The following is a 27,173-nucleotide window of genomic DNA, read 5'->3' as shown; positions in this document are numbered from 1 at the left end:
GGAGGTCGAGCGCCTTGGTTTGGAATATGGGGCTATTTATCTTCTGTTGTGCTGGTCTCATCCTTTTGGGTCCTTAGCCTAAAATGAGTCAGGAAATGTCCCTTAACATCTTGTTAATAAATAATAAATTATTAAATAATAATAAAGAAGAAAAAGAAACATAATGGCAAGTGTCACAAATCAAAATAGAGGAAGTCACGGGAAGAGAAAGTGAAGTGTTGGGTGCTGCCTGAGGCAGCAGGGAAATCAGGCAAGGCACTCCTGGGGGACCTGGAGCCTGACCTGGAGCGTGGTCCTGGCTGCTGCCGGGGAGGGCGCTGTGTAGGAGCTTGGGAGCAGAGGGAGCTCCTGTGCTTGTGCTGGAGGAGCTGCCAGGAGGCAGGGCGGCTGGAGCAGAGAGCAAAGGGGAGCGAGGTGGGAGAAGAGGAGGAAGGAGCTGAGGGTGAGGTTGGGTATAAATGCTCATCGTTGAAGCTGCATAAAGGGTACAAGGGGGGAGTGTTGTACTATTCTCTCTACTTTTGAGTGTTTTGAAATTTTCTGTAATGCAAAGGAAGCTGGAAAATTAGTTTCTGGCATTTGGAGCTTCAATAGGGGGTGGGGACCCTACCAAGGAATAGAAGGTAAGAGAATTCTCCATCCAGAGAAGGGCGTTCAGGAGGTCACAAGAGAATGACCAATGTTCTCTGTGATATCTCACTCTCCTCAAGGGAAAACCGATCTTAGGAGCCCGTAGACTGTTGAGTGTGAAGTGACGCGCAGGAGGATGTGGTCAGGCCCAGAAGGGGAAGGACAGCAGATACCTGCACAGGCAGGAACTCGACAGCTTACGTTTGCCTAGATGTGGCACTCTTTGGAAGGTATCCACTTGAAATGAGGCCAGTGATTGAAAACCAAATGAACCAGCAAAGATAGATTTATGAAAACAAGGATCTTCCTAATGCGCCAGAAGCCAGAGATCAGTCCCCAAAGAAGGGATGATAGAACAGAAGGAACAGAAACCAGGAGAGGGTATGAAGGAAGTCTTGAGGCTGAGATGAATAAGTTAGAGCAGACATGTACAGAGATTTGTGTCTGAATTAAGACTGGAAGCCCAGCTGGGGCCACCGACATCCAGGACTTAGCAGGCGTAACGTCAGGGGCCCAAGATTCCAGCTCAATTATTTTTTATTTTCATTTCAATGATAATCTTTTAAAAATGAAAACAAACACATTTTGCATCACCAGAATGATCACTTTATCAGCGAAGTATTGCCATGAGATCTCTGCCCACATTTGGGACCAAAAAGTACACTTGGTGTCAAGACAAGAAGAAAAGAGCAGAGATAGACTTGCTACGTAAAGGATTTTTTCTTGCCCGGTGCAGAGCAGATGACTGCAAGGTAGAAGGTGCAAATGAAAATCCAGTGGCACTTTACACAAGGAGAGTGGAGACATGCGCCCCATCAACCGGCGTGTGATAGGCACCCGGAGCTCCAGAGTCTGTGACCCGAGTGGTCAAGACTTTCTCCACGTTCCAAGCAGCAACTGAGCTTCAGAAAAACAGCAGGATCAATCAACTAAATTAATGTTGTTATTTTGAATTTTACTGGTATGTAGGTTGGTATGCACGCTTTTTGATTTTTGCTTTAGAATTATAAAAGAGCTATAACTCTATGCAGACTGTACCTAGCTTTTATGTTAGCATGTATTTGAATGACATTCTTATAGAACTAATTTTAAGTCTACGCTGCAGGATCCACAAGAATATTTGTTTCCTTCAAAGGGATTCCATACGTTACTCGTGTTTAAAAAACCCTGCTGAGAGGACTAGGGAGAGGTCCACGAAACTGACAGTCTGCACTTGAATTGATTTCAATGCTTAACATTTTGCTATTCCCTGTGCGTTTTATTTCTGATGTTGTTTCCAATGTCAATGTTTAGAACGCCTGCCAAATTCTCATGGCCCGTCTTCAGCCAGTCATCAGGAAGAACCCCAAGGGAAGCTGGGAGGACTGGGTGAGTGTCCTCTTCATCAGCCCTGCCTGGAAAAGGCCACCCCTCCAGATGGCCAAAGTTCCTTGGGGGCTGGTTGGCGAGGCCCATTCAAGAACAAAACATTTATTAGCATTTACTCCAGCTTTTCAAAAGTGTGAAAAAGCTGTCTGTGTTCACTGAAACTCAGCTTTATCTCCGAGCGTGACTTCCCACAGAGCAGGATTACAGCCTGGGCTCCCAGGCTTGCGGCCCCGCCTCTTACTGCTGGACCTGAGGGATAGGTGCCCCCTCGGTTCCTCAGGGCCCTGGCTCTCTCGCCACAGCAGTGGAGGTAATAGCAGTCCTCATGTCACAGGAGCATTCTAGTTTTAATAACAATCCTTACTACAATTACCGTTAGGGTTATTCCCAGCCCTGCCGGTTTATTCCAGCAGGGAAGCTGACATAATATACTAAGACAGTCAACCGAATTATTTGGGTAAAAAGCAGGGTCAAAATACATGCATACATAGGGGTGTGTGTATCTAGTTGTATGTATACATACATGCCTATGTCCATACTTACGTACGTAAGTCCATAAATATGGTCTAGCCCCTTTCCTAATTTAAAAAGCCAAAAAGGGTGAAAAGTAGTAGACTTTGCGCTGTGCAACCCCCATAAATAGAGGGTCCCCAGCGCACAGCTAGCAGCTGCCTTGAAGCCCCTCCCTTGAAAAGCGTGACCTGCGGCTTGTACAAGCGTAAGTCTCCTTGAGGTGAATGCGGGCACACAGCTCGGTGCAACAAGAGGAGGCAAGCCCCACATGGAAGGCATTTTTTCTTATTTTTTTCTCATATTTCTTTGTATCCAATCATCTGTTCCAGATTGCAAAAGCCTTCCAGGAATCCATCAGTCTCTCGACTACTGGATATTTCAAGTAAGGGCCGTTTTCACTTTGGATTACACTTGGGCAGGGGCGGTGCTCGCTCATCAGCCTCACAGATGCCCAGAGCACTGGAGCTCAGCTGCACGGCCCGGCCTTAACCCTTCTTCAGTCATGGGCCACGGGAGTGGGGAGGGAGAGCTGGGGAGTGCAGGGACTCCTTGGGGCAGCCGCTGTTCACCACCCAGGAGGGACACCACAGCTATCTACACACACTCCGACCACCCCAGTAACTGCGCGCTGGAGGGAGGGGTGAGACACCAGTGGGCCTCTCCCTGTGTCTGCGTGGTCCTCTTGCAGCTCTGATCAGCACAGCCCCCCCCAGCCCCCGACCAGTCGCAGGAGAAGAGGGAGGAAGGCCTTCGGCCCCAGGGGAAGGGGGTGCTCTGTTCATGTCCAGGACCACTAGTGGGGCAAGTGCCTGTTCCTTTCACTCCTGACTTGTCTTCTCAGAGGCTACCAGACGAATATGGACTGGAAGAAGGAGGAAGGGGATGCTTTTCCATATTATGTCTACGGAGCATCCTGTTCTGAGGTTGAAGTCGACTGTCTGACGGGGGCTCATAAGGTAAACAGCAACATTCGTGCTGGCCATCTGCATAGTACAAACAAACACATTGATGTGTTTTCCCTGCTGTGCATAGCAATCAACTTGATCCTGCCACTGGAAGAACCAGGGACAGATCTGCCATCCTAGTAAAGATCTGTTCCAAATAAGTAATCCCTTCTGTCACGTGTTTTTCTCTCGGCACAGCTCCTTAGGACCGACATCTTCATGGATGCTGCTTTCAGCATAAACCCAGCCCTGGACATTGGACAGGTGTGTGTTCCCAGAAGCACCCCCCCATGAACTTTTGGTCAATTCCATTCAGTACATTATTTTCCGGAGTCCTCTGAACACTTTTTATACCTGGTGCAAGTGTTCTGCAATATATATTATGGATTACACGCACACACAAACACACAAGTAGATAAAATATTGGGACAGAATTTCAAGAAAAAGTTAACAATGGTTGTCTTTGCGTGGCAGGAATGTGTATGACATTCTGCTTTATAATTCTTGGTGTTTTCTAATTTTTCTTCCATGAACATTAATATGTCACAAATAGGGAACGTTGTATAAATACATAATGATAAAGTTACCTTAGTATTCATATTAATGTTGAATTTAAACAGATTACACAATTTAGAGAATTATAAGGGAAAAATGCTTAAACACAATTTTTCCCCTCTTGCTGAATTTAATTCTGATTTTTATCTCACAAATAAATAAAATTAAGGCACCCAAAGTCTTTTTAAACTTCGAGTTCAAAGCTTTCCAGCTGTTGGTGTGGCTCTGCTTCCTTTGTGGCCTGGTTACTCAGGGCGGGGCCAGTGGACCAGCTTCAGCCCAGCCCCGATCTGCCACCCAGCTCCGGGGCGAGGCCAGGCCACTGGTCCGCAGGCTACGCCTGAGCAGCAACCTGGAGCCTTGAGCAGCTTGGCCTCGAACTCCACAGACAGATGGTGCTGTCATCTGCCGACAGCTTCCCATCACCTAAGTCCTAAGAGACTGGTTTTCATAGCTTGGCCAGTGGGCTTTATAAGGAATAGTTTTATTGGTCCCTCAGTGTTTCTCCAAATGTGGTCCTCAGACGCTGCAACAGAAGCACCGACAGTGTTGTTTGGAAACGTGGATTCCTGGCCTCCCCAGGCCCAGACCTGCTCCATCATAACTTTGCTGGGCTGGGGCTTAGAATCTGCGCATTTAATCTGTGCCTGAAATTCACCTTAAGGCTGTAAAGTGTGAGACGCCCAGCTAGCCCAGGCCCCCCTCCCCTCCCCGTCCCTCCCTGCTCCCAGCCATCCCTGCCTCCTTGATGCTTAAGCAAAGGCAGAAAGGGAGATGTGATCAGGAAAGCCCTACATTTGTCACGTTGGAAACTGAAAGAAAACAGGTGTGTTAGACTGGAACTCTGGGACTTTGATCTTTTCCTTTAGGGACAAGCATTTGGAAATATCCAAATTTAGTGTTTAAATTTGTTTACCTTATTCCTAAATTTTACGTTCCAATAAAATGCAAACTACAATTCTCTTTCAATTTTTATAACCTCCAGGCAGACACTCTCTTTAAAAGGGACCTTTGTCCTAGAGCATAATAGTTTGTAAATAGAAGTCAACATGGCTTTTAATAAAAAAGATATAATTTAATAAAAGTATTTAATTTAATAAAAAATGTTTCTTCCAACCCACTCTGTTTAACACTGATCTACTCTCCATAGTAACTTCTAAAGGGAAGTAAAGAAATCCAGATATTATAATAAACTACATTGTCCTGGTTCCATTTGTGCTAGTTCATGTTCCTTTAACGTTAGCTCCTTTTTCGTCTAGTCCAACAGACGTTTATTGAGAATCCATGTACCAGGCACCAAGCTAAGAACAGAATACAAGAAGGCCAGGCCTCAGGATGTCTGTAAACTAGTGAGAGAGGTGAACGAGGAAAATGCCCTCTGAGTGCCCCTGTGATGGGGGAATGTGTTCAAGATGCAATGAGCCTGGAGGAAGCACTTCCTAAATCCACCCAGGGGCTGGTGGGGGTGTCCAGAAGGCTCCAAAGAGGCAATAATTCTTCAGCTGGGACTTGAAGGATAAATAGGAGTCTGTCAGGTGGACGAGCTGAGGTGGGAGCAGTGAAGAGAGTCAGGACTGCATTACAAAGACCTGGAGACCTGAACAGATCTGGTGTAGTTGGAGAATGACAGGGAATTTGACAAGTCAGGTCCCTGGAATGGGGGATCCCTGAGTGAGAAGAGCTGGGGATGAGGCCAGGCAAGATGGCAGGCACCAGACCCTGAAGGACCCTTTATAAAATCCACCACAGTGCTTTCAAGAACGGCTTACTATGGTTCAGAGCTCCATTTCAGTCACATTGGAATCTTTATTCAACCACTCTCACATACTTATGAACTGTGGAACTTCTGCCTGTAGATTGAAGGAGCGTTTGTTCAAGGCATGGGATTCTACACCATAGAAGAGCTGAAATACTCCCCGGAAGGTGTGCTTTATTCTCGGGGTCCGGATGACTACAAAATCCCCACTGTCTCTGAGATACCAGAAGAGTTCTATGTCACCTTGGTGCGTTCCCAAAATCCCATAGCCATCTACTCATCCAAGGTAAGAACTGAGACCTCCGTATTGGGTTTGCGAGGGCTGCGATAACAAAATACCACCCACTGGGTGCCTTAAACAGCAGACATGTATTTCCTCACAGCTCTTGAGGCTGGAAGTCCGAGATCAAGGTTTGATTTCTTCTAAGGCCTCTCTTTGGTTTGGAGATGCCACTTCTTCTCACTGAGTCCTCACATGGTCGTTCCTCTGTGTGGGCACGTTTCTGATGTTTCTCTCTGTGTGTCCTAATTTCCTTTCTTATGAGAACACGAGTCATTGGATTAGGGCCAACTCTGAAGACCTCATTTTAACTTAATTCCCTCTTTGAAGACTTTATCTCCAAACAGTCACATTCTGAGGTACTGGGGGGTTAGGATTTCAACATATGAGTTTTGGGGGACACAGTTCAGCCCATAACAACTTATTCTTTCAAGAAATCATGAAACACAGTTGCTTGCTCCTTTGAATTGCAAACCCCAAAAGGAAAAGGGAAAAGAAAAGCAGACCCGTGACAGAGGGGTGCTCACCAACTCCGAGTAGAGTCTTCACTCTTGAGAGAGATCATGAAACAAATTTAGATCAAACAAGAAAGGTCAAGGAGGAGTCACACATCTTGGTTCATTAGGCTACGGGTCACCGTGAGATAAAACTGAAATTGTGAGCAAATTTCACCAGCCCAGAGCTTTCTTTGCTGCAACCTTCCCACATGTCCTCCAGACTCAGTTCTTTCTTGCTCTCACTGCCTCTTGCCCACCCTCCCCAAATCAGAAGGGACTTCCAAACCAGTTTCTCACCAACTGTTCGCTCTGAGACGTTAATAGCCACTGATACAAGAGGTGTTGACCTCATGCTTCCTGGAGCTCATGGGCTCTAACTGGCGCATCAAGACCTACACAAGGGTCCTCAAACACAAGTGTACAAGAAACACAACGTCTCCAACTCACGTTCTGCTCAGAGCCCACATCTGGCCAGACTGATGGCACCTTTAACCTCAGGTTTTCAGGGAATTCTCTCTTTTTCTTAGGAGTAGGTCAAGGTTGGGAGGAAGGTGAGACTTCCTGTCTGAATGGCCTCTGTCTCCACTTCTGCACCAGACTTTGGCCGGGGACGTCTCTAAAGACCACCCCAACACAAGCCAGCCTCTTGGGGTCTAGCCACCTCCCTGCCAGTTCTGCTCCTAACAAGGCACCAGACCTCTCTGCTCTCACCCTCTGCTCCTCACCTCAGAGGAAGCCTGTTCTTCCACCAGCTCCACCTCGCCCTCAACCTTTGCTCCAGAGTAAAAACCGGAGCCTGGGGAGCCTTTACCGATGCTGGCATTCAGCACACACCAGGGATGCTGGCATTCAGCACACACCAGGGAAGTTAGCACGTGTGAGAACTTCAGCAATCCGCTCCCCAGAGTCCACCACCTCTCTGTCTTTCAAGCACAGCTACAAAGATTGTTGTTGCTTCGTTTTGGTTTTGAGTTAAACACAGATGGTCTGGAGCCCAAGGTGAAGTGTCCTAGAGGCAGCAAAGGGCTTTGGTCTTCAGGACTTTCCCGGGGTGGGGGGACAGGAATTTTTAGCTGCCCCACGCTCCTGATGTCCTGGGGCATTTTCATGAGCTGCTCTGAGGAGCACCCCACACACAAATAGGCATGGGGGGATTTCAATTCTGGCAATTCAGATACACTCCATGCTGAGGATTATAAAGCCAGCAGAGGTGAGTGTGTGTGTGTACACACAAATTAGCCCTAAAAGAACCGTGCATTTCTGATGGCCTTTTGCCCTCCTCTCAGGGATTGGGCGAGGCTGGAATGTTCTTGGGATCCTCTGTGTTGTTCGCCATATATGATGCAGTGACTGCTGCCCGCAGAGAGAGGGGGCTGACCAAGACCTTCACCCTGAGCAGCCCGGCGACTCCTGAGTTGATTAGGATGACCTGTGTGGATCAGTTTACTGACATGGTAAGGCGGGTGAGGAGGCGGCGTGTTGTAATCACCCTATACGTGGACTTTCAGCTTCTTGGTGTGGATTTGGTAACCATGAAAGAATTACAGGGCAGGTTCACCTTTGCCAATGGAAATTCTCATTTTGCCTCCACTTGCTATTTGCTATACGCTTCATATCTCAGCAGCTTTGCAGTGAGTGAACCTCTTCCAAGGATGGTTTAATTGTTTCAGACCCCAAAGAAAAGCGCACGCAGCTGAGCCAGTGCTAATAGCCACTGGACATGGTAGCTGGAGACTGTCAACATTTTATCACAGTGCAATGATGTGGTATTTTAATTACTGCAATAACCAAATTAGATTAAATAGATATCTGATCTGATCAATTACACAGAAAGTTTTTGTTAAGCAAACTAATAAAAATAACTTAAAGATATCAAGTCATTGGGCACATCTTGATATGCCTTGTACTCGCACGCTAATAGAACACAGTTCCATTTTCCAGCTGCTAAAATACATCTAGAGCTATCATGAGAGACCACTCCTGCATGGGAGTATTGGAACGGCCCACCGCAGCCCTAAGCGGGTCTTTGGTATAGAATCAGAGCGCACCTTAGGCCTTTGAGATTACAGGGCTTCACGGTAAGCTGCGTCTCATCCCAAACATAAAAAGCTTATGAGGATAAGGAGATTTATGACTCCAAGATTGAGATAAATATGAAAATTACATAATTTTGATAAGAATTAAATGGACGAGTTGTTCTTGTTTTAAAAACAATTTTTCTTTTGAATTACAACTTTTGTCATACAACAACGTTTTATTAATAACTATCTTGCTGCTTTTGACCTTTTTTTAGATTCCCAGAGATGATCCTTCAACATTTACACCTTGGTCCATCCGTGTGTCTTAATCCTACGTTTTCTTAGAAAATGTAAGAATACGTTATTGACCTTATAATTTTCAAACCAGAGCAAAATATCGATTGGCCCCCAAGTGTCAAGGATAATTTTAGCATCTTTTAACTATTCTCTGTGGTTTAAGTCGCCGCATGATGATGTTTTAGGATACAATTCTTCACCAAAAGGTGAAATTTCACCGAAAGATATAAAGAAGTTTAGAATCAAAAGTTCTTCTTTTCATTTGCATTATCTGAAGATCTACATCATCATGATTTCAAAACATGGTGGAATTTTTGTTACCCTGGAACAGCTCCTCTTGCTTTGTTCTTCAGAAATGTGTTCACAATTCAGTAAAATCATGCACCCCCCCCCCAAACTCTCAGGATTAGACTCCCCAAAGCCAGTGGGTGCTGGTAACAACTTGCCCTCCTGGAAAAATCCGTGATTTATAACGTGGCCAATTTCCGGGGTGGCAGCCACTCCCACTGTGAGGTCTCTGAACACGGAGTTGGAAGAGGTGCTCGTAATGGGCTCCTGTGGTCTCGGGCAGCAGCCCCCCAAAATGCTCAGCACCACGCACGCAGCACAGCCTCTTCCTTCCCTGGGAAACCGCGCTGAGTAAAAGGATCTCACTCACCCGGGAGTCCCTTGTTCTGGCTTCGCATCTAAAAGGAGAAATCAGCACCTCCTTCCCTTTGCCATATCAAAGGGACACGAAACCCTCAGGGTTCTTTGTCAATTAATCCTTAGCTATTTTACGCTGCATTTTTCTGAGGAAATGCAGTCTTGCGCCAGAGAAGATGTCTGGTCCGCTGTGAGGTTTGAAAACACAAATAAACAAACTCGGTCATCTGTGGGGATCTGTGTGCTGGATGTCAAAGCCCCGCGTTTATTAACAGTAACTTCGTGGTGGAGGAACAAGTGTATAGCAACTGTGTGCGTGAGAGAGAGCACACTGGAGGAAGGGGAGGCTGGCGGTCGAAGGGAACGGCCTCTTTCTAAAGAAAATGCTCGCCAGACTGTGTCTCTTACCCTAAGAAAGTGTGTGTGTGTGTACATATGTTTTTAAGTGTCTGTTTGAGTTTACCAATAATCTAGATTGCCTGGAACCCAACCCACAAAATTCAATGTGCCAGACAGATCAGTAAAAATAGGGTCACTGGTATATTTTTCTAACAGTAATATAGGAAGACACCTTTATCACAAACACAAATTAATTTTAGAAGCATTATACTTTATAGAGCGTGTGGGCAAGGCCTCCGATAACACAGAAATTGAATTTTTACAAAATAAGTCTGATCTTTTCAGTAGTATTTAATTAACCTGAAGAGTTGAGGTTGGGGAGGAAGTATTTACAAAAATAGTACATTTTAAAGGATAGCAGCTTTCAAACATAGGATTAATATTCTAATGTCTTTAAAAGTTGACAATTTACAGTGTCTATTATATTACAAACTTAATCTGTATTACTAATTTAGATAAATAGCTGTTATTTTCTGTCTACTTTTAAATGTTATTACAGCAATAGTTGTGCTAAAAGTGTAAGATACAATCTTTTTAACCGATGGACTCAGTAAATGGTCAAGCGCCCTTTCAATGATAAAAGCATGTGATCCTTATCAACTCTGGGCAGAACCGCTAATGCTTGTCACTCGTAGAAACTGACCATTACTGCTGCTCGATCATGGGCTCAGTACAAGTTTGTCAGAAGAGAAATAACAGGTGGCAGGAGCGACACTTGGCTGCTCTTCTCCTTTCAACTCAAAGTGCCCATGGGGCCGAGGATGTCCTGCTTCTCCTGGACCCAAAGTTTAGGATGGAGCAGTTTGTGCCACCCTGCAGGAGCGCAGGGCCAGAGCTGAGTGTGTGGTGGCAGGGAGGGACTTGATTTCCCTTCAGAATCTTGAACCTGCAGACACTGGCACGCACTCAGGCTTTAGAAATGGGAGAGGCCAAAAGAGGGTTGGGACAGGAGGGCTGGGAAATCAGTGTCCTTTCTTTTAAGGAAAAATCTTCAAATCCTCTGCACTTGATATTTTCAATGATGTAAATTGGCCGTATTCTTCACACTACCAGCGCACGTAGTATCACAGGTTGAGTTTTCCGGGAGCAGATGCTGAGACAGAGTTTGGGGAGCAGGTTGTTTCTTGGGGATCGAGACCTGAGAAGGGAAGGGTGAGGAAGCAGGATTGGGCAGAGGGAGAAGTCCAACTGCGACACAGGCCCTTGAAACATCAGGAAGCCAGCGGGGGCCCTGGAGCGAGCATCACCCCACCGAGTTGTCCCACCCAGGCTGGAATGTAGGGTGTGTGTTCCCCATATCACTGTCACCAATGGGGCTGCTCCAGGAAGGGCGTGACCTTGAGGGAAAGGAGGCTTTCTGCCCCAAGGCAGACCCCAAAGGAGCTGGCAGCTGGGGACCACATGCTGACCACACTCCTGAAGCTGGGCGGCACGCCCTTTCTTGAAAGGGGATCTGGGCACCTCACCTCCATGTCTGCCACACAGATCTACCAAGGTGATTCTTCCTGACTTGTGAGTTTATTAATATGCAAATCTTACATAACTATAAGCAGTAAATCACATTTAGTTATACACTGGATGAATCACCTTTATGGGGAAGAATAATTTTACATTCAAAGAAATACACAGCTTACATATGTATGTAACAAGTCTGTACTTGCTCCAGAAATTCAACATTATCTGTTTGCCAAGTGCTTTCCATACTTATTCCAGTGCACTCGATTAAATTCATTATCAGCACACTGTGTGCCAGATGCTGTTATTAATGACAAAAATCTCAGAGAAAAGCCTCTTAACTCAGTTTCATTATCTGGAATTGATACTTGATAGATCCACAAAATTGATTTGCTCTGCGTAAATAAGTGACCCTGTAGAAGTGTTCCAGAAAATATGGCTCTGCAGAGCTTTACAATTCTGAGCCCTCGGTTGACAGAAGGCATGTCTGTAAGAAGCATTAAAGAAAACATAAATTTAGCCCCAAAAGTGATGGAAATGCCCGTGTTAATTATAATGTTAATAGATACTTAATATCTAACATTTTCCAAAAGTTATAGTCAAAGGACTTTAGTCCTCATGTCAATCATTGAATTCACTTGGTAGGGAACAGACTGTGAGAGTCTCTCTTTGTCCTTCATTAATTCACATAGATACTGGGCTCTATTTCCAGATTCTTTCATCAGTTCCCCTGACCTAGTTGTTTTATCTTTGCACCAATATCATGTTAACATAGGCGCCATGGCAAGTGCTCCCTCACTGCTCTTTTTCACATTCCTCTTAGCTATTTGGTCTCATTCAAAACAAAAATCGCTTTATCCAATTTCCTCTAAAAACCTAGGTATGATTCTAAGTAGAATTGTATTAAATTTATATGTTAATTTTAAGAGAATTGACTTTTCATCTAAGAACGTTATATGTCTTCCTCTGTGTGTAAATTTCATTTCTTGCCTAGATCCTATGCTTCTTAAATTTGGGGGCTTAAATTTATTCTTGAGTATTCTTGGAGCTACTGTGAATGGAATATTTTTCCACTTCCATTTTTAAGTGTGTATTTGCATAGTAACAAAAACTATTGACTACATCCAATTACTAGATTGTTTTCTTCTCTTCCAATGTGGACATCAATTTACCCCAGTTATTTCACTCTCCCATTATTTTACTACATGCGTCATAACCTCCGAGGTAAAGTGACCCAGTAATGGTAAGAAAGGGCGGCCCTATGTAATCTCTGATTTTATTTGAAATTGTTTTTTATTTTTCCTGTAACAATAATAGTAGTTATCGGTTTTTGTAAATATTCTTATTTCATCAGTTTCCTCCTGTTCTCTTTGCTTTAAAGTTTTGCTAGGAGTGGCTGCTGAATTTTATCAAGTGACGTAATAGCATCCTTGATTTGATCAGTTTTCCGCCTTTATTTTGATGTGATGGGCTGTTGGTATTAATAATGTGCTAGATTTCTGATGTTGAACCCACTTGTGTCCCAGAAATAAAGCTTACTTGGTATATTATCCCTTGATACATTGCCAGATTCTATTCACTAGTATTTTATTTAGAATTTTTGTACAGTAATCTCCCCTTTGTGCACGGTTTCAATTACCTGCTGTCAATCATGATCTGAAAATATTAAATGGAAAATTCCAGAAATAAACAATTCATAAGTTTTAAATTGCACGCTGTTCTGAGTAGCATGATGAAATCTCCCACCATCCTGCTCTGTCCCTCCTGGGACGTGAATCATCCCTTTGTTCAACGGATCCACTGTGTACACCACCTGCCCGTTAGTCACTTAGCAGCCATCTTGGTTATCAGATCTACTCATGGTAGCTCAGTGCCTGTGTTCAAGGAACTCATGTTTTAGTTAATAAGGACCCCAAAGCACAAGAGCAGTGATGCCGGCAATTCGGATATGCCAAAGAGAAGCCATAACGTGCTTCCTTTAAGAGAAAAGGTGAAAGTTCTCAACTTAATAAAAAAAGAAAACAAATGTGTGGTGAGGTTACTAAGATCCAGGGCAAGAATGAATCTTCTATCCGTGAAATTGTGAAGAAGGAAAAAGAAATTCATGCTAGTTTTGCTGTGGAACCTCAAATATGTATGTATAGGAAAAAACACAGCATCGACAGGGTTCAGTACTACCCATGGTTTCAGGCATCCACTGGGGGTCTTGGGAAGTATCCCCGTGGATCAGGAGGGGTCGCTATGTCTGTATTCAGAAGCAGAGTGGTTCTACAGTATTTTTCTACTGTCCGTATTGGGTTTTGGCCTTAAGATTTTACTAAGTTTATAAGAGTAATTGGAGAGAATTTCCATTTGTTTACACCTAGGAGAGTTGAACTAACTTTGGCATTATCTTAGTGAGCACGTAAAATTCATCTGTAAATTCATTTGTTCAATGATAATTTTAATATTTTCTATTCTTTCCATAGTAAGTTGTCTTATTGTTTACATTTGCCTGTTATCTTGTTGACTCGTCTTTATTTTCATCCCCTCTTTATCACTTTAAACATGTTTCTTATAAATGGTGTATATCTAGATTCCAGGGTTTTTTTCTAATCCAATCTGCTAGTCATTATTTCTAAGTGCTACAATTCATTTCATTTATATTTCTTATAATTATTTAAAATGTTTCATCTTTTCTAGTTATTTATACATATAATATATAACAGAAAATATAAATTATGATATGTATCGTGAATAATATGTAGTAGAAAATGTGATATAGTTTGACCTGTGCTTTCCATTTTTCCTTTTCATTATTTTTGCTGATTTGTGCAAGTGATGAGAAAGTCCCTTCCTTCTCTTGCTAATTTGGAAGTTCTACTGTACCAGTAGTTGCACATTTCCATTTACCTGCTTTAATAAACAGACACATATTTCTGTACCACTATTTGAAAACAAGATACCAAATGTCTCCCCATGAAAAGGGGCCCTCTCCTGGCCTCCTGCTCTATCTCTGCCCATATTTCCGCCCTTTGCCCCAATAAAACAATACTTTAGGAACTCTTCTACTTTCCCCTTCTCCCCAGCAGCCTTCAACTCGTCAGTTGCTGAGGCTGCTGTCTATTTTAGGTCTAGAATATGAGTTGAATTTCCCTTACAGAATGGCTCTTTTTAGCGTTTATGTTACACTTTCCAAATAGCCCGCCCCTGTCCACTGAGCCCTCCCCTCCTCCTCACCCTTCTTGTGGACGTTGTTCTTGTTGGATTCTCCCCCTCTGCTGGCTGGTCATTGCCCTGGCAGGAAGATGGGGTTTTGCTCCACTGACAGGTCCCCGCGGCCCGTCCTGCCTCTCAGAAACCTGCAGCTGCTGGTCTCCTGCCCTCTAGCGTCCGCTGCGGCAGCCAGGCGCTCAGACGCCAGGCTGGTTCTTTTTCCTTCATAGAAAACTTGATCTTTCAGCCTTGTACCTGTGAGATATTCTGTCCAGATGTTCTGTCCGTGGGGCTGAGCCCGCGATGGGCGGTGGGGCAGGGCGGCAGTGGCCCCTGCGTTGAAATTGCTCTGCCCCCAAGTCCCTGCGCTCTGGGCCTGTGATGGAAGGTGCAGCCTCGATGAGGGCTGCCCTTTAATGTCTTCTTTTAGTTCGAATTGACGGTCGTCTCCTCCAACAGCTCTCTTTCGCTGAGTGTGTGCTCTGTCTATTTTGAATGATCGTCTCTCTAACGCTTGGGTTGTTCGAGCGTCCACCGGGCTGCCCTCACCGAGTACCAGGCCCTGCTGGCCTAAAACAACAGGCTCTTTTTCTCTCACGGTTCTGAAGGCTAGGAGGCTGGCATCGAAGTGTGGATGGGCCATGCTTCCTCTGACGGCTCTAGGCAAGAAGTCTCCCTTGCCTCTCTCTAGCTTGTGGTAGTGGCCAGCAATCCTGGGCATTCCTCAGTGTAGACAGATCACTCCAATCTCAGCCTCCGTCTTCACACGGCTGTCTTCCCTCCGTGTGTTCCTTTCAGTCTCCAAATCTCCCTGTCCTTAAAAGGACACCAGTCACTGGCTGTAGGGCCCTAATCCAGTATGACCTGTCTTAATTTGATTACATCTGCAAAGATCTGATTTCCAGATAAGGTCACATCAGGGAACACAGTGCAAGCCACAGCAGGTCAAGGAGGCAGCCACAGGCTCCCGAAGGCACAGCGAGGCTGCCCCACCCCCACGGGCCGGCAGGTAGCGGAAGGAAGGCTGACAGTGCTTGGTGAAGAACCTGGAGGGAGCCTGGCAGCCATGGGGCTCCTGAGTGCTCAGACCCTCCCAGACCCAGAGCAGGAAGGACTCAGCCCACCCGCTTGGCACTCCTGACCTCCTGTGCACACGGATGTCAAACTTTCTCTCCATGCCCCACCCCACCCACACCCCCAAAGGACCAACCTGTCCTCCAGAGTCACATTTTTCAGGGTGCGGATTTCTAGGCACTCCGCCAGTCTGTGGCGGGAGAGACTCTCTCCCACATAGTCCGAGGCCTCACTGGCTCCTGGCTTCCCTTAAGCCCAGCAGATGCCTGGCTCAGCAAAGAGCAGAACTGGGAGGGGAAGGGAAGGGACCTCCTAGTCAGAAAGGGAGAGAATGGAGGCTGGAACCTGGGCATTGAATGACCAGTGCAAGGGGCCTAAAAAGGGCTCACCATCTGCTTGCCTGTGTCCCACCTTTGGGCTGCGAAGAGCTCAAAACGGACGACAGCACCCAGGGCCGCAGAAGCAGAGTGCAGGACTTTTCCACTGACAGCCGTGAGCAGGGCTCAGTACGACTTTTTCCAGAAACAAGGGTGTTTGCGTTGTAGGGGAGGCCAGTGTCATTTCCAATATGAGTTTTTCTTTGGTAACAAGGATTCTTCGACGTGACTTATAAGACCTTTTTTATAACAAACACACAAGCGCCTGGGTCAATGCATGTAGAGTTTCTTTCACCCACGAGGACAATCCATTTAAATGTGAAGAAAGTTAGTCTTCCCTTTCAATTAAAGAAAAAAGAGGGCAGGAAAAAGAAGTGGTTGCTCTTTCTCATTGTCTTGAATAAGACCCGAGAGTCAGGAAAGCTTGGCGGGAAGCATCCTACCCTCGCACTGGGCCACCTCTGTTTACCCCGAGCTGGCGATGTTTCGCTGAAGTCCCAGAGCCCTGGCGGTTTGTGAAGAAGAGAAAACCAAGCTCAGGCCTCACCCTCAGCCCTCCTCGGGGCCAGGCAGGAAGCTTTTTGTTCCCCGTGTTTATACTTCACAGGATTTCACGCAAACAAAGCTGCCCAGCCAAACAAGTTTGTGACACACTCCTCTAAGGCCGTTCAAGGTCGGGTTTCAGTTTCCCAGCAGTAAATGTATTTGGTTTCCTAAACCGAAGTCCTCTATCTTCCAACTCTAACGCTGTAATCTGGTGTTGGCACCCTGGACTTGTTCTTCTGTGTTCGATGTTCGTATTCTCTGTTGACGCCGAAGGGTCTATGCCTATGAATATTTTGGAACACCAGGATTCCTGCTGTTTGTTGGCAGCGTCCGGGCTGCCGTAGGTGGAATCGTGTGCCCTCGTCTGCGCTGATGGCCCTTTTTAAAGGGCAGAGCAAGAGGGTGAACAGACTGTGCCCCTTCACCACTGCCCCGGGCGCCGACGCGGCTGCAGCCATCAGCAGGGCCTCTTCTCCACCTGCCACTTTCCCTCCCTGCCTGCCTCCCCCCGTTCCCATGGTCCCCCTTGCAGCCTGATGTCCCTCCGCAGGCCCTCCCTGATGCCTCTCCCTGAAGCAAAGCTAAACCCTCCATTCCGTGCTTCTCACCAAGGCAAAGATGTAAGCGCACAGTAACTGTCTCTTGTACTAACCACAGACCCCTTGGAGAAAGAAACCTTGCAGATCTGGTTTTACACAGTGCCCGGTGCAGGCTGGGCCTCAATAACTACTGGTTGAATGAATGAATCCCTAATGCCTCCTCGTGTAAAGTATTTTAGGTAATCAGGCAAGCATTTAGTAACCCTCAGTGAACAAACTGTCATTCACGCGGAGCATTGCGGGTGACACAAGTAGCTATTCTAACCTCCAGGGGCTTAAGACCTAATTGGAAAAATGGGACACAGATGTTGACAAGACAACCAACTATTCGCGGCACATGAGAGACTAGCTACCTGTTTCCTGGTTTATTAAATGAAAAGTAAAGGAGCGGTTGGTTGGATCGGCAAGTGTTTTTGGAATTGAGAGAAAGGCAGGAAAGGAGGTTTGGGGGGCTGGCCCAGTGGCCGAGCAGTTAAGTTTGCACATTCCGCTTTGGCCGCCCGGGGTTCACCAGTTCAGATCCTGGGTGCAGACATGGCACTGCTCATCAAGCCACGCTGTGGCAGCATCCCACATAGAAGAACTAGAATGACCTACAAGTGGGATATACAACTATGTACTGAGGCTTTGGGGGAAAAAAAAAGAGGAAGATTGGCAACAGATCTTAGCTCAGGGACAATCTTCCTCACCAAAAAAGAAAAAAGCATACTTTTAAAAAAGGGTCACATCTTTAAAAAAAAAAGAAGAGAAATTGATGCTGCTTTTTGATGCCAGTTAAAGAGGGAGGGAGGCAGACACAGCGGGACAGAAATGGGGTTGTTATCAATGCAGACATGGAAGAACCTCCTTCAGTCATTCAGCAAATACTCCTGGGCACTGACTGGGCGGTAGGCATCGGTCCAGGCCTGGGGACACAGCAGCAAGTTGAAAGTAACATGCCCACCCTCGTGGAGCTTGTATTCTAGTGGAGAAAGCTAACCAAGAGGTGAGCCAGTGTCCTCGTCGGGCAGTAGCGAGAGCTTTGGGGACAGGGAAGGAGGTGGCAGCAGAGAGAGGGACGTGCTGTTCAGCCTGTGATCAGGGAAGCGTCAGCCCCAAAGAACAAGAAGGCCCCAGCCACGCCCAAGTCAGAGAAGAGAAGTCAAGCAGAGGGGATAGCATGCCCCAGGGCCGCGGACAGGAGAGAGTTCAGCACGCGCGCAAAGCAGGGGAAAGGCCAGCATGTCAGGGGCTGTGACCCAGGGAGAAAGTGGCTGACATGTGCCCAGAGGGGCGGGCAGGTCGAGCCCCCAAGGCCTCGGAGGAAAGCCTACGGGGCTTTGGTCAGTGGGTGGGAGGCCGATGGAAGGCTTCAGGTAGGGAAGGGCCGGTTTACACACAAGAGCGAGGACGAGAAGAGTAGTTTGACCAGAACAGGAGGTTTTTTGGAGAGCAAGAGAGTCTGAGGCCAGAAACCCAGGCTGTGGAGGGCTTTGCACACGGAGCTAAGGAGACTGACCTTGTGTTCCCACCTCAGAGAGCTACTGGGGGTATTCTTAGCAGGAGTGACAGGATCCAAAAGGCTGGCGCGAAGGTCCCACCCAGTTCTCAGCACCATCTGCCGCTCTCCTCTCGTGGCCCTGCGTTGGGTTTATTCAGCACCTTTTTAATACACGTGAAGCACCCACACACCCCCAAACACTAGCACAGGTGTGTGAACACTAGCTCCCCAGGTGTGTGAGGACGAGTGTGCTTGGGACCCAGGCATCAGAACTGTAAAGAGAGTTGGAGGCTGCCGACAGCGTGGCATGAGGAGGGTTTTCTGGAACAGCTCTGTGGGGCGGCATTCTGCAGCCATATCTGGACCGAGTGGGAAAGAGGATGTTCCTCCGTTGGCCATGCCGAGAGGATGCCAGGTCTTTGCTGTCTCCGCCTGAGGCACTGTCACACGGTGATTCACCTTAACACAAAGGCTGACTCTCGGCCGTGTGCCGGCCCCACACCCACGGGAAGGAAGTGTCCGGAACGGGAAGTCTGGCTTCCTCCCCTGAAACCAGACCCGAGCAGCTACCTGCTTCACTGCAGAGAGGCCAGTCCCGGGCTCTAAAAGTCTTCATGCCTTTAGCAGAAGGAGTAAGAACTGCTTGGCTTATCTACCGATGTCTAACTGGACATGTTCAGAGAGACCCACAAGGGTATTTTCCTTTTAGCAAGTCTCTGTCTGTGCACTTACAGATGTCGTAAGCCAGGAGATCTTGGTTTTAGTTCCTGCTTTGCCATTTACTTCCTGCACGACCTGAGCCACTGAGATCATGGGCCTCACTTTACTTATCTGTAAAGTGGTTGCCTTGACTAGATCACTATTTTCCGGTGGAAGCATCCTGTCAGTGGGAGGAAGTAGGAAGGGTACAGAGCGGCTGGTGGATGTGACGCCCCGCCTCCACTTTAACTGGGACACAAGCTGGTCTTGTCCATATGATTTCCAGCGAGGAGACATTTCTGCAACTGAAGTAAGAAATGTTGGAGAAGTGGGAGGTTTCAGAAAGCCCACTTGTAGCTCTTTTGGAAACGAATGAAATCCATGCGGGATATATTCCCGGGGCTGAGTCATTGTGCAGAGCGGGCTTATGTTGTTTGTGGTCTTCACACTGAAGCTCGCCAACCTCAGGAAAAGCCAGAAGAGGTGTGGGCTGTGTGCAGCAAGCTCTGGAGCGGGATTGGTGGGAGGCGGAGTGAGGCCAGGGGTGAGAGGCTGGGCCACGCGGGTGCCTGGACTTAAAAGGCCGGGAGGCAAGGAAGTCTCCACCCGCTGCCCTGCTCTCAGGGGCTCCAGGCGGCCGGCTTCACTCAGGGAGGGCTCTCAGTTGCCTGGACCCAAATCCTGCCCTCTCTTTCTGGGGCTGGTGCCCAGGAGCCTTCCGCCCTGGAGCGTGAGGCGAAGCTTCTTACAGGTGCAATGCCCCACCTGTCGAGATCCGACGAGTTGGTTTTCTTCGTGAACGGGAGGAAGGTAAGTGCTGGGTGACACCCTGGCTGGCAGAGACAGCAGGAGCCCACTAGCTCCAGGGGAGCCCTTGTGACCCATTTGGGTGGAGCCCCCTCCAGTCAGGACAAGGAGCCAGGGACTGGAACAGTACACATTTGGCCTGTTCCTCCTCGGTCGGAGCTCAGCCTTGGGGGTGCAGGCGGGAGGCGGTAAAGCTCCAGGGTTACCCGCACGAGCCTGCCGGCAGACTGTGCATTCACCTATAACCTTATGCAAGTTACTTCAACCCCCGGAGTCTCAGAGCTCCCTCTTTAGAGCCCACCTCCTGCAGCTTTTGTAAAGATTAAAAGAGAGAGGCTTCCCTCGTTGGTTAGGAACCCCTAAGGGCTTGTAAAGTATTGAGCCCTGGCTCTCACGCGTGGGAAGCACTTCGTCTAGTAACACCTTGATCCTCAAACCCAGGAGGAGAAGAAATGCAGCTTTCTTTCTTTTTCTATTCATCAACTTTATTTTCTGAGCCTCCATTACACAGAATTGGTTGAAAGGTAATTGCAGCCCACTTTCTGTCCCCCTCTTGCCTGGGTTGCTGCTAAGTTCCAGGCGGAACACGGATAACAAGATGTTCTTCTATTGCCCCTGGTCCCAGCACTCTCCCTCCGGCCCTCACCATCCGTGCACGCAGGCCACTGGTGAGCCCTCAGTGCCCTCTGCCAGGCCCACCGCTCTTGTGAGTCTGTCTGTCTCTCAAAGGAACCATTCTGCAGCTCCCAAGGCAGGTGGCCTCTCCTCCAGGGCCCTCAGCCCTCCAATCCTGCAAACCTAACTGAGATCTTGTCATGTCCCCCCGGACCCCCACCCCCGCCCCAGGGCTCAGCCCAAGAAAGGAGACAGAATGTAGAGCCTCTAAGCTGTCATCCACCCCCTTCTAATCTCTCTCTTGCAGCCAGTGTCCACGGCCAACAACCAGCACACATTCTTCCAAAACTGTCGCTCATGAGCTGGGGCCCTTGTTTGTCCCACTGGCCTCAGCTTTGGGGGTCCCTTCCTCTATTTTCTGTTCCACATCCCTCCTGAGTCATGAGCCCAGAGTGAGGCAGCTGCAGCCAGAACAGGGCATAAATCAAGGGTTAGAGGAAACACAGATGTGTGCGGTAGGGGTGGAGTCAGGTAGATAATAAAAATATCCAACCACGTTCTCAATAAACGGCTTTTGAAGATCTGTGGTGGGGGGAAGGGCAGGCGGAGGAGGGTTTCTTTCGTTGATCGGAGCCCCCTGGAGATTCAGAAAGCAGTTGAATTTTAACATCTCAACTTGGAAGCATCTCCCTCAGTACTTTTTCATTCTTTGAGGTCTACACAAGTTCACATTTTTCTTCTGGGGAGAAAGGAAGAATTAACGTGAATAGGCCACTGTATCTTCCTTTCCTCTGATGCAACAGAATGGAGGGAGGTGTTTGCAGGACATCCCAGAACAAAGCCAAAGGAAATATCCCAAAATAAGCAGATGAGAAAGAAGCATCAAGGAAGGTCCCTCCACGGCTTTTGAACGCTAAATCCCCAACTTTTCAAGATAAGGGAGGGAGGAACGTTAGTGCTCTGCCAGAGCATCCTGGGTCCTGAGCTGGGGCAACAAGGCTCACCATCAGCCACTCTGCCAGGGAGGGGATTGGAACACTCTGGGGCCTCTCCAGGGTGACGGCAATTCTCCCCACCCCCCTCTCTGCCACCACCTCTTCAGATCCCTGATGTCATCAAATGTACTCTCCACCAGAGGTGAATCAGAGAGGCCAGCATAGAAACACTTCCTATCCATCTTTCTTTTTCTTTTTTTTGAGGAAGATTAGCCCTGAGCTAACATCTGCTGCCAATGCTCCTCTTTTTGTTGAGGAAGACTGGCCCTGAGCCCACATCCATGCCCATCTTCCTCTACTTTATCCGTGGGACGCCTACCACAGCATGGCTGGCCAAGCAGTGCCATGTCCACACCCGGGATCTGAACCGGCGAACCCTGGGCCGCCAAAGCAGGACGTGCACACTTAACCTCTGCGTCACCGGGTGGCCCTTTACCCATCTTCTTCCCTCCAGGACCCTTCATTTCATGCATGCACACGCACACACACGTACGCGCACGCACACACACAGCATCCCAGTCCCTCCCCAGCTTGAATATTTTAAGAGTACAAAAGACTGGGTTGAAAGATTCCACAAAAATAGAGAGAAGAGCAAACATGAACAACTTGGCTCCCAGGGCGTCTTTACGCAGCTGCAGTTCTCAGCTCTAACAACACGTAAGGCCGTTGTTGCCACACTTGCTGGGTGAGTCTCCTGCTCTGAAAATGCGTGTGAAAGTTGTGTGCCCTCAGAGCACAAAAAAACAGGGCAGGTGAAACCGGGCCTCATATTACACCCCAATCCCTAAATCAAGCCGCAGCAGACATTCTACCGGTCACTGATTTAATCCCCATAATCACCTCTGTTCTGTTCCCAACACAGGTGCTGGAGAGGAATGCAGACCCGGAAGTCACACTGCTGAGCTTCCTACGAAAGAACTGGACCCTTTTGACCATGTCTTGGCCGTGTCTATGTTTTCCTTGAAACTTAGGCCAGCTGTGACCATGAGAACTGATCAGACTTCCCCATCCCCAGACGGTCAGCCCCTCGGCCACTCTCTCTGTTTGCTTTTGGCAATGGTTTAAGGGTATTAAGTTAACTGGGCTACTTGTTGAGGATAAAATTTCCCCAGAGGTCCTTATATCCTGCTTTAATACCAGTGAAATATAAGCTAAGCTCCTCACGTCAGCACTAATTGTTCCCGTAAGGGCTTTCTGGATGCCCGGCAGGCGGTTAGGTAACAAAGGTTTGTGTCACCTGTGCCTGCCCTGCAGGGAAACCAGCTTCTCCAGACTCTGGGAAACCTGATCGTAGGGGAAGATCGCCTTTCATACATCTGTCGTCTGCCACCGTTTTACGCTCTGAAAGGTAGATCGTAACAGCAAACATAGTGTAATTGGTGAATCTAATGGCTCTCTCAGAGAAGCCAAAAAGAACCAAATTAATGAGAAAAATTACAAATTGATGGAATCAGCCCCTGTGCAAGTTTTGTTTAAAAGCCCACATGGTTTTTAATTAGTAGTCGATATTTGAAAATTAGGAAATCTCATATTTTTAAAATTCAAGATTTTTCAGCTTCTCATGAAAAATGAGAAGATAGTCATTCCTGCGTTACAGTGGACCTGCCTAGGGCTGAGCAGGGACTGTCCCTAGTCCTCTGTCTAAAGTGGGGCGTGAGCTCCCAGTTACACCCAGCCCACTCCACTCACTGACATACCCTCTCTGAGAAGCATTTGAGTTATGACTTAATTTAGATGAACAAGCCCCATGGCTTTGAAAAAAAAAAAACCAAAGTCAGTGATTCCGAAGTCTTCTTAGCAATTCTAGTGAACTACATCCAGTCCATAAACTGTGTGGAAATCGACCACAGTCAGGGAAAAGGATGACTAAAGAAAAGGGGTGGAGGCTGAAACTAGATTTGGGGTTGGACCTGGACGATTGCCCTTAGGAGGTGGAGCCGAGGGGCGCTCAGGGTGGGCCGTGATAAGCATGCGCGTTTTCTCCAAAGGCTCACTCGCTTGCTCTCAAATGCAATACCAGCTGCTGGGCAAAACTAGTAACACTGCTAGAAAGCAGTTGTCTTCCGATCATATGATTGGAACCCGGAAGAACACCTGTGATGGAAATAGGATTTTTTTCAAAGGGCTTTTTCATCCATTACCCTCCAAGATGTTTATGATAAACCTGTGAAGATCAAGTAGGTATTACTTTCACCTCTTTGCAAGTGAGGAAACAGGCAGGGAGAGGTTAATATGTCGAGTGTCACACAGCTAATAAGATATGGAGTGGCATTTACTGACACCTGGAGGCAGGCAGGCGACTGATTCCTCAGACCTGCACCTCACCCCACAAAGCAGACCTTCCTGGCTAGAGACACCCTGGGGAGGCCGCTATAATGGAGGCAACATGTCCGCCCTGGAATCTTTTCCTTGACCACCCCTTTCCAGTACGCCTCACGGGAACCAAGTATGCCTGCGGAAGAGGAGGCTGTGGGGCCTGCACGGTGATGGTGTCGAAGCACGACCCCGTGTCCAGGAAGATAAGGTATCCTGCCCAGAGGCTGGAGGAGGCTTTGCTTCTCTGCCAGCCTTGTATCCTCACCTCACAGCCAAAGATCTCTAAGGATCTTCCAGTCTTACAATTCTCGCTCTCTCGAGATCTTAGACACCTCTGAAAACCTGAGAAAAGCTGGGAGCCCTCTACTCAGAAAACACACAGTTTCAGGGCGATCACGGACCTCCCAAGGCCCATCTGTCCATCCCAGGTTAAGAAACCCCAATGTAGGCAAACCATTCATTTTACCGATGAGACTGAGGATCAAAGAGACTAAATGACTTGTTCAAGGTCATATGACTAGCAAGCTGTGGAATAAGGACTTGACCCCACATTTTCTGGCTCTGAAGCGAATGCCTTTTCTACTGTTGGACTCTGCAGGGACCTGGGCCATGATTCCATCCTTTAATTAAGGGCCAGATTCCAGGACTTGGGCTGTTCCCAAATCCACAGGCCCAAGAAATCAGGAAATGACCTCAGAACACAGACCACCCAACACTGTTGAGAGACCTTACATGGAGAGTTTAAAATTAACAAGCAAAAAAATTCTCCAATATGAGTAGAAGACAGAGGTGTGCCTTTGGCCTGTTGTGGGATCAGTGTCCTAATGAACACTGGTTGAGGTCTAACCACACTCCTGATGACCCGAGCCCACTCTCATTGAGTCCAGACCCAGGTGGGTCTGTTCTGGGCTTGGAAAGTTTTTCTGAAGTTCAGAATGCCCCTACTCACCCTAAGGATCCCCAATTCGTGCAGATAATACAGTCAGCAGAGAGGACTCTAAATTCTTCCTCTCTGACGCCCCTCCAGTTCCCCATTCCCTAGGCTGAATGAGAGGCCTGGGGGTTTCCCGCTGCCCATGAGGCATAACTGTGTCACTCCTCTTGGTTTTCCTTGTACTTCTCATACAAAGACACTTCTCCGTCACTGCGTGCCTGGTGCCCATCTGCTCTCTGTATGGAGCTGCTGTCACCACCGTGGAAGGTGTTGGAAGCATCAAAACCAGGCTTCACCCCGTGCAGGTGAGAGCACGTCCTCATCGTCTCACTTCTTGACTTTACCTTTTTGACCAATGCTGCACTCACAGTGCTGCCTGGGGCTGCCAGGGTGGGGTCAGGTGAGTAGAAGCTTTGGATGCATATTGACCAAGATGATAATAATATCTGTGAAGTGGTTTAAAAGAAGCCTGGAAATCCTTCCACATTTTATTAGATGATCATCGTTTTTCTTATTTTTTCTACTTGAATGATAAGCAGGACTTTAAAAACATCAATTAACACCTATTGGACTATGCTGTGGGACAAATATTGTACAACGGATGTTATGCATGGAATGAAATGTCTCTGAGGCTAACAGGATCAAATTCAGGGTTACCTCCTATGGTATGGGGTTCTTGGGAGTAAAATCAGAATTGAGGGTGACTGTGCCAGAGCACAAGGACAGTTGTTTCTCCAAATCTTAACTTGAAGATGGCAAAGAGAGGCTGGTTTTAAGAGTACTGTGACCTGCATTGGCAGAAAACACATGAATTTCTCTGTCATTGTCACAGGGTTTGGAGCGTCATAGGTCCAGATCCACCAACACTGCAAGGCCTTCCAGGCAGGAGGAGCCCAAAGGGTCTCTGGGTTTAACCACGTGAAAATCGATTCCAGGAAGGTCAGCAAAGGCAAAGGACGCAGGAAATTTTCCTAGAGTCCCTGAGGAGATCAGAAAGGACGTTCACAGCAAGGCTGATGAACCCGAATCCTAGGATGACATTCGGAATCTAGAGCAGGGCTCCCAAACTTCAGAGCGCTGAGACCCAGCAGGGAGCTTGTTGCAAACGCAGATTCTGAGTCAGGAGGTTTGGAGCAGAGGCCTGAGGTTCTGCCTTCCTATGAGCTCCCGGTGGAACCAACACCGCTGGTCCCGGGGCTGCACTTTAAATAGCAAGGATCTAGGACACAGACCACAATCTTGGACCTTTGAAAGGAGAGCTCCTTCTGAGCTAACACAAAAGAATTTAAAGAAGAAAGTGAAGTGAGGTCAACAGGAGATAGTCTCCAAGCTCATCAAAAAGAGGCGGCCCCACGGGCAGAACTAAGACATGGAGGTGTTCCAGAAAGCTGTTTCTGAAACCTACACATAATTTCCTTTTACTGATGATTTTTGGAGACTTCTTCCCACTCTGGGAATCAAGGCTGCACGCTGCTAATTCCCCATTAGAAGGAACTGGGCATTTGAGCTTGAGAAGCGATTGTAACGCTAGAACAGGGCTTCTGAGTCACCTGCTCCAGGAGCAGCGTGGGAAAGGGGGCACTGGCCATCTCTGAGCAATGGGAGGAGGGCTTCTCAGGGCCTGGGCTCCCCCATGACAAGGGAGACGCAGCACACAGACCCTCCCCCCGAGAGGCAGAGGCAGCGGGCAGGCAGGGCCTGTAACCACATGTTCTTCCAGGAGAGGATTGCCAAGAGCCACGGCACCCAGTGCGGGTTCTGCACCCCTGGGATGGTGATGTCCATGTACACGCTGCTCAGGAACCACCCACAGCCCTCTGAGGAGCAGCTAATGGAAGCCCTGGGAGGTAGGTCTGACATGGGGAAAACCCTCCACCCACCTGAGGCCAGGTGGGAAGTATGCCTCAGGCTCCCCCAGCCCACATCATCCCAGCCCAGCTCAAGGCCTCCCTCAGTTGTTTCTGAAGTAGCCACAGTTCACCCAGGAGCAGGGAAGAATGTCAGGCTGTGCCCTGCTTATCAGAGCACTTGCTGGAGCGGCCTGCGCAGAACCCACTGCACGTGGACCATACCCCTGTCTTGACACGCCACGTCTCTGCACAGTGACTTATTTGGCTGCCTTCGTTAGAGCTGTTGTAACAAAGCACCACAAACTGGGTGGGTTAAAACAACAGGAATT

At 47.8% G+C, this 27,173-nt stretch overlaps 2 protein-coding genes and 1 long non-coding RNA gene across 5 annotated transcripts in view; 2 read left to right on the top strand and 1 right to left on the bottom strand.

Moving 5' to 3' along the window:
- Window positions 1-14,280, top strand: part of AOX1 (aldehyde oxidase 1) — a 61,395-nt gene extending 47,115 nt beyond the window's left edge. For all 3 annotated transcript variants that reach the window (XM_046649270.1, XM_046649268.1, XM_046649269.1), the window contains 7 exons: window positions 1,924-1,998; window positions 2,841-2,893; window positions 3,353-3,467; window positions 3,654-3,719; window positions 5,867-6,052; window positions 7,830-7,997; window positions 8,837-14,280. In XM_046649270.1, the coding sequence (XP_046505226.1) occupies window positions 1,924-1,998; window positions 2,841-2,893; window positions 3,353-3,467; window positions 3,654-3,719; window positions 5,867-6,052; window positions 7,830-7,997; window positions 8,837-8,890 (717 nt within the window). In that variant the 3' untranslated portion in view covers window positions 8,891-14,280. The remainder of the gene's footprint in view (window positions 1-1,923; window positions 1,999-2,840; window positions 2,894-3,352; window positions 3,468-3,653; window positions 3,720-5,866; window positions 6,053-7,829; window positions 7,998-8,836) is intronic.
- On the bottom strand, window positions 10,093-17,584 carry LOC124232312 (uncharacterized). The gene is made up of 2 exons (XR_006886817.1): window positions 15,763-17,584; window positions 10,093-11,844 (listed from the first exon to the last, which is right to left on the bottom strand). It is a non-coding gene; the product is annotated as an uncharacterized LOC124232312 (long non-coding RNA).
- Window positions 17,585-17,987: 403 nt separating this feature from the next.
- The window catches only part of LOC124232314 (aldehyde oxidase 2-like), a 52,007-nt gene continuing 42,821 nt past the window's right edge, over window positions 17,988-27,173 (top strand). Inside the window, exons 1-5 of the mRNA XM_046649272.1 lie at window positions 17,988-20,137; window positions 22,607-22,697; window positions 24,172-24,268; window positions 25,191-25,299; window positions 26,715-27,074. Of these exons, the coding sequence (XP_046505228.1) occupies window positions 20,084-20,137; window positions 22,607-22,697; window positions 24,172-24,268; window positions 25,191-25,299; window positions 26,715-27,074 (711 nt within the window). The 5' untranslated portion in view covers window positions 17,988-20,083. The remainder of the gene's footprint in view (window positions 20,138-22,606; window positions 22,698-24,171; window positions 24,269-25,190; window positions 25,300-26,714; window positions 27,075-27,173) is intronic.

Source organism: Equus quagga, unplaced genomic scaffold (assembly GCF_021613505.1).
Source record: "Equus quagga isolate Etosha38 unplaced genomic scaffold, UCLA_HA_Equagga_1.0 HiC_scaffold_447_RagTag, whole genome shotgun sequence".
Taxonomy (NCBI): domain Eukaryota; kingdom Metazoa; phylum Chordata; class Mammalia; order Perissodactyla; family Equidae; genus Equus; species Equus quagga.
The sequence above is the reverse complement of the archived record's forward strand: the minus strand, read 5'-3'. Positions and strand labels throughout refer to the sequence as shown.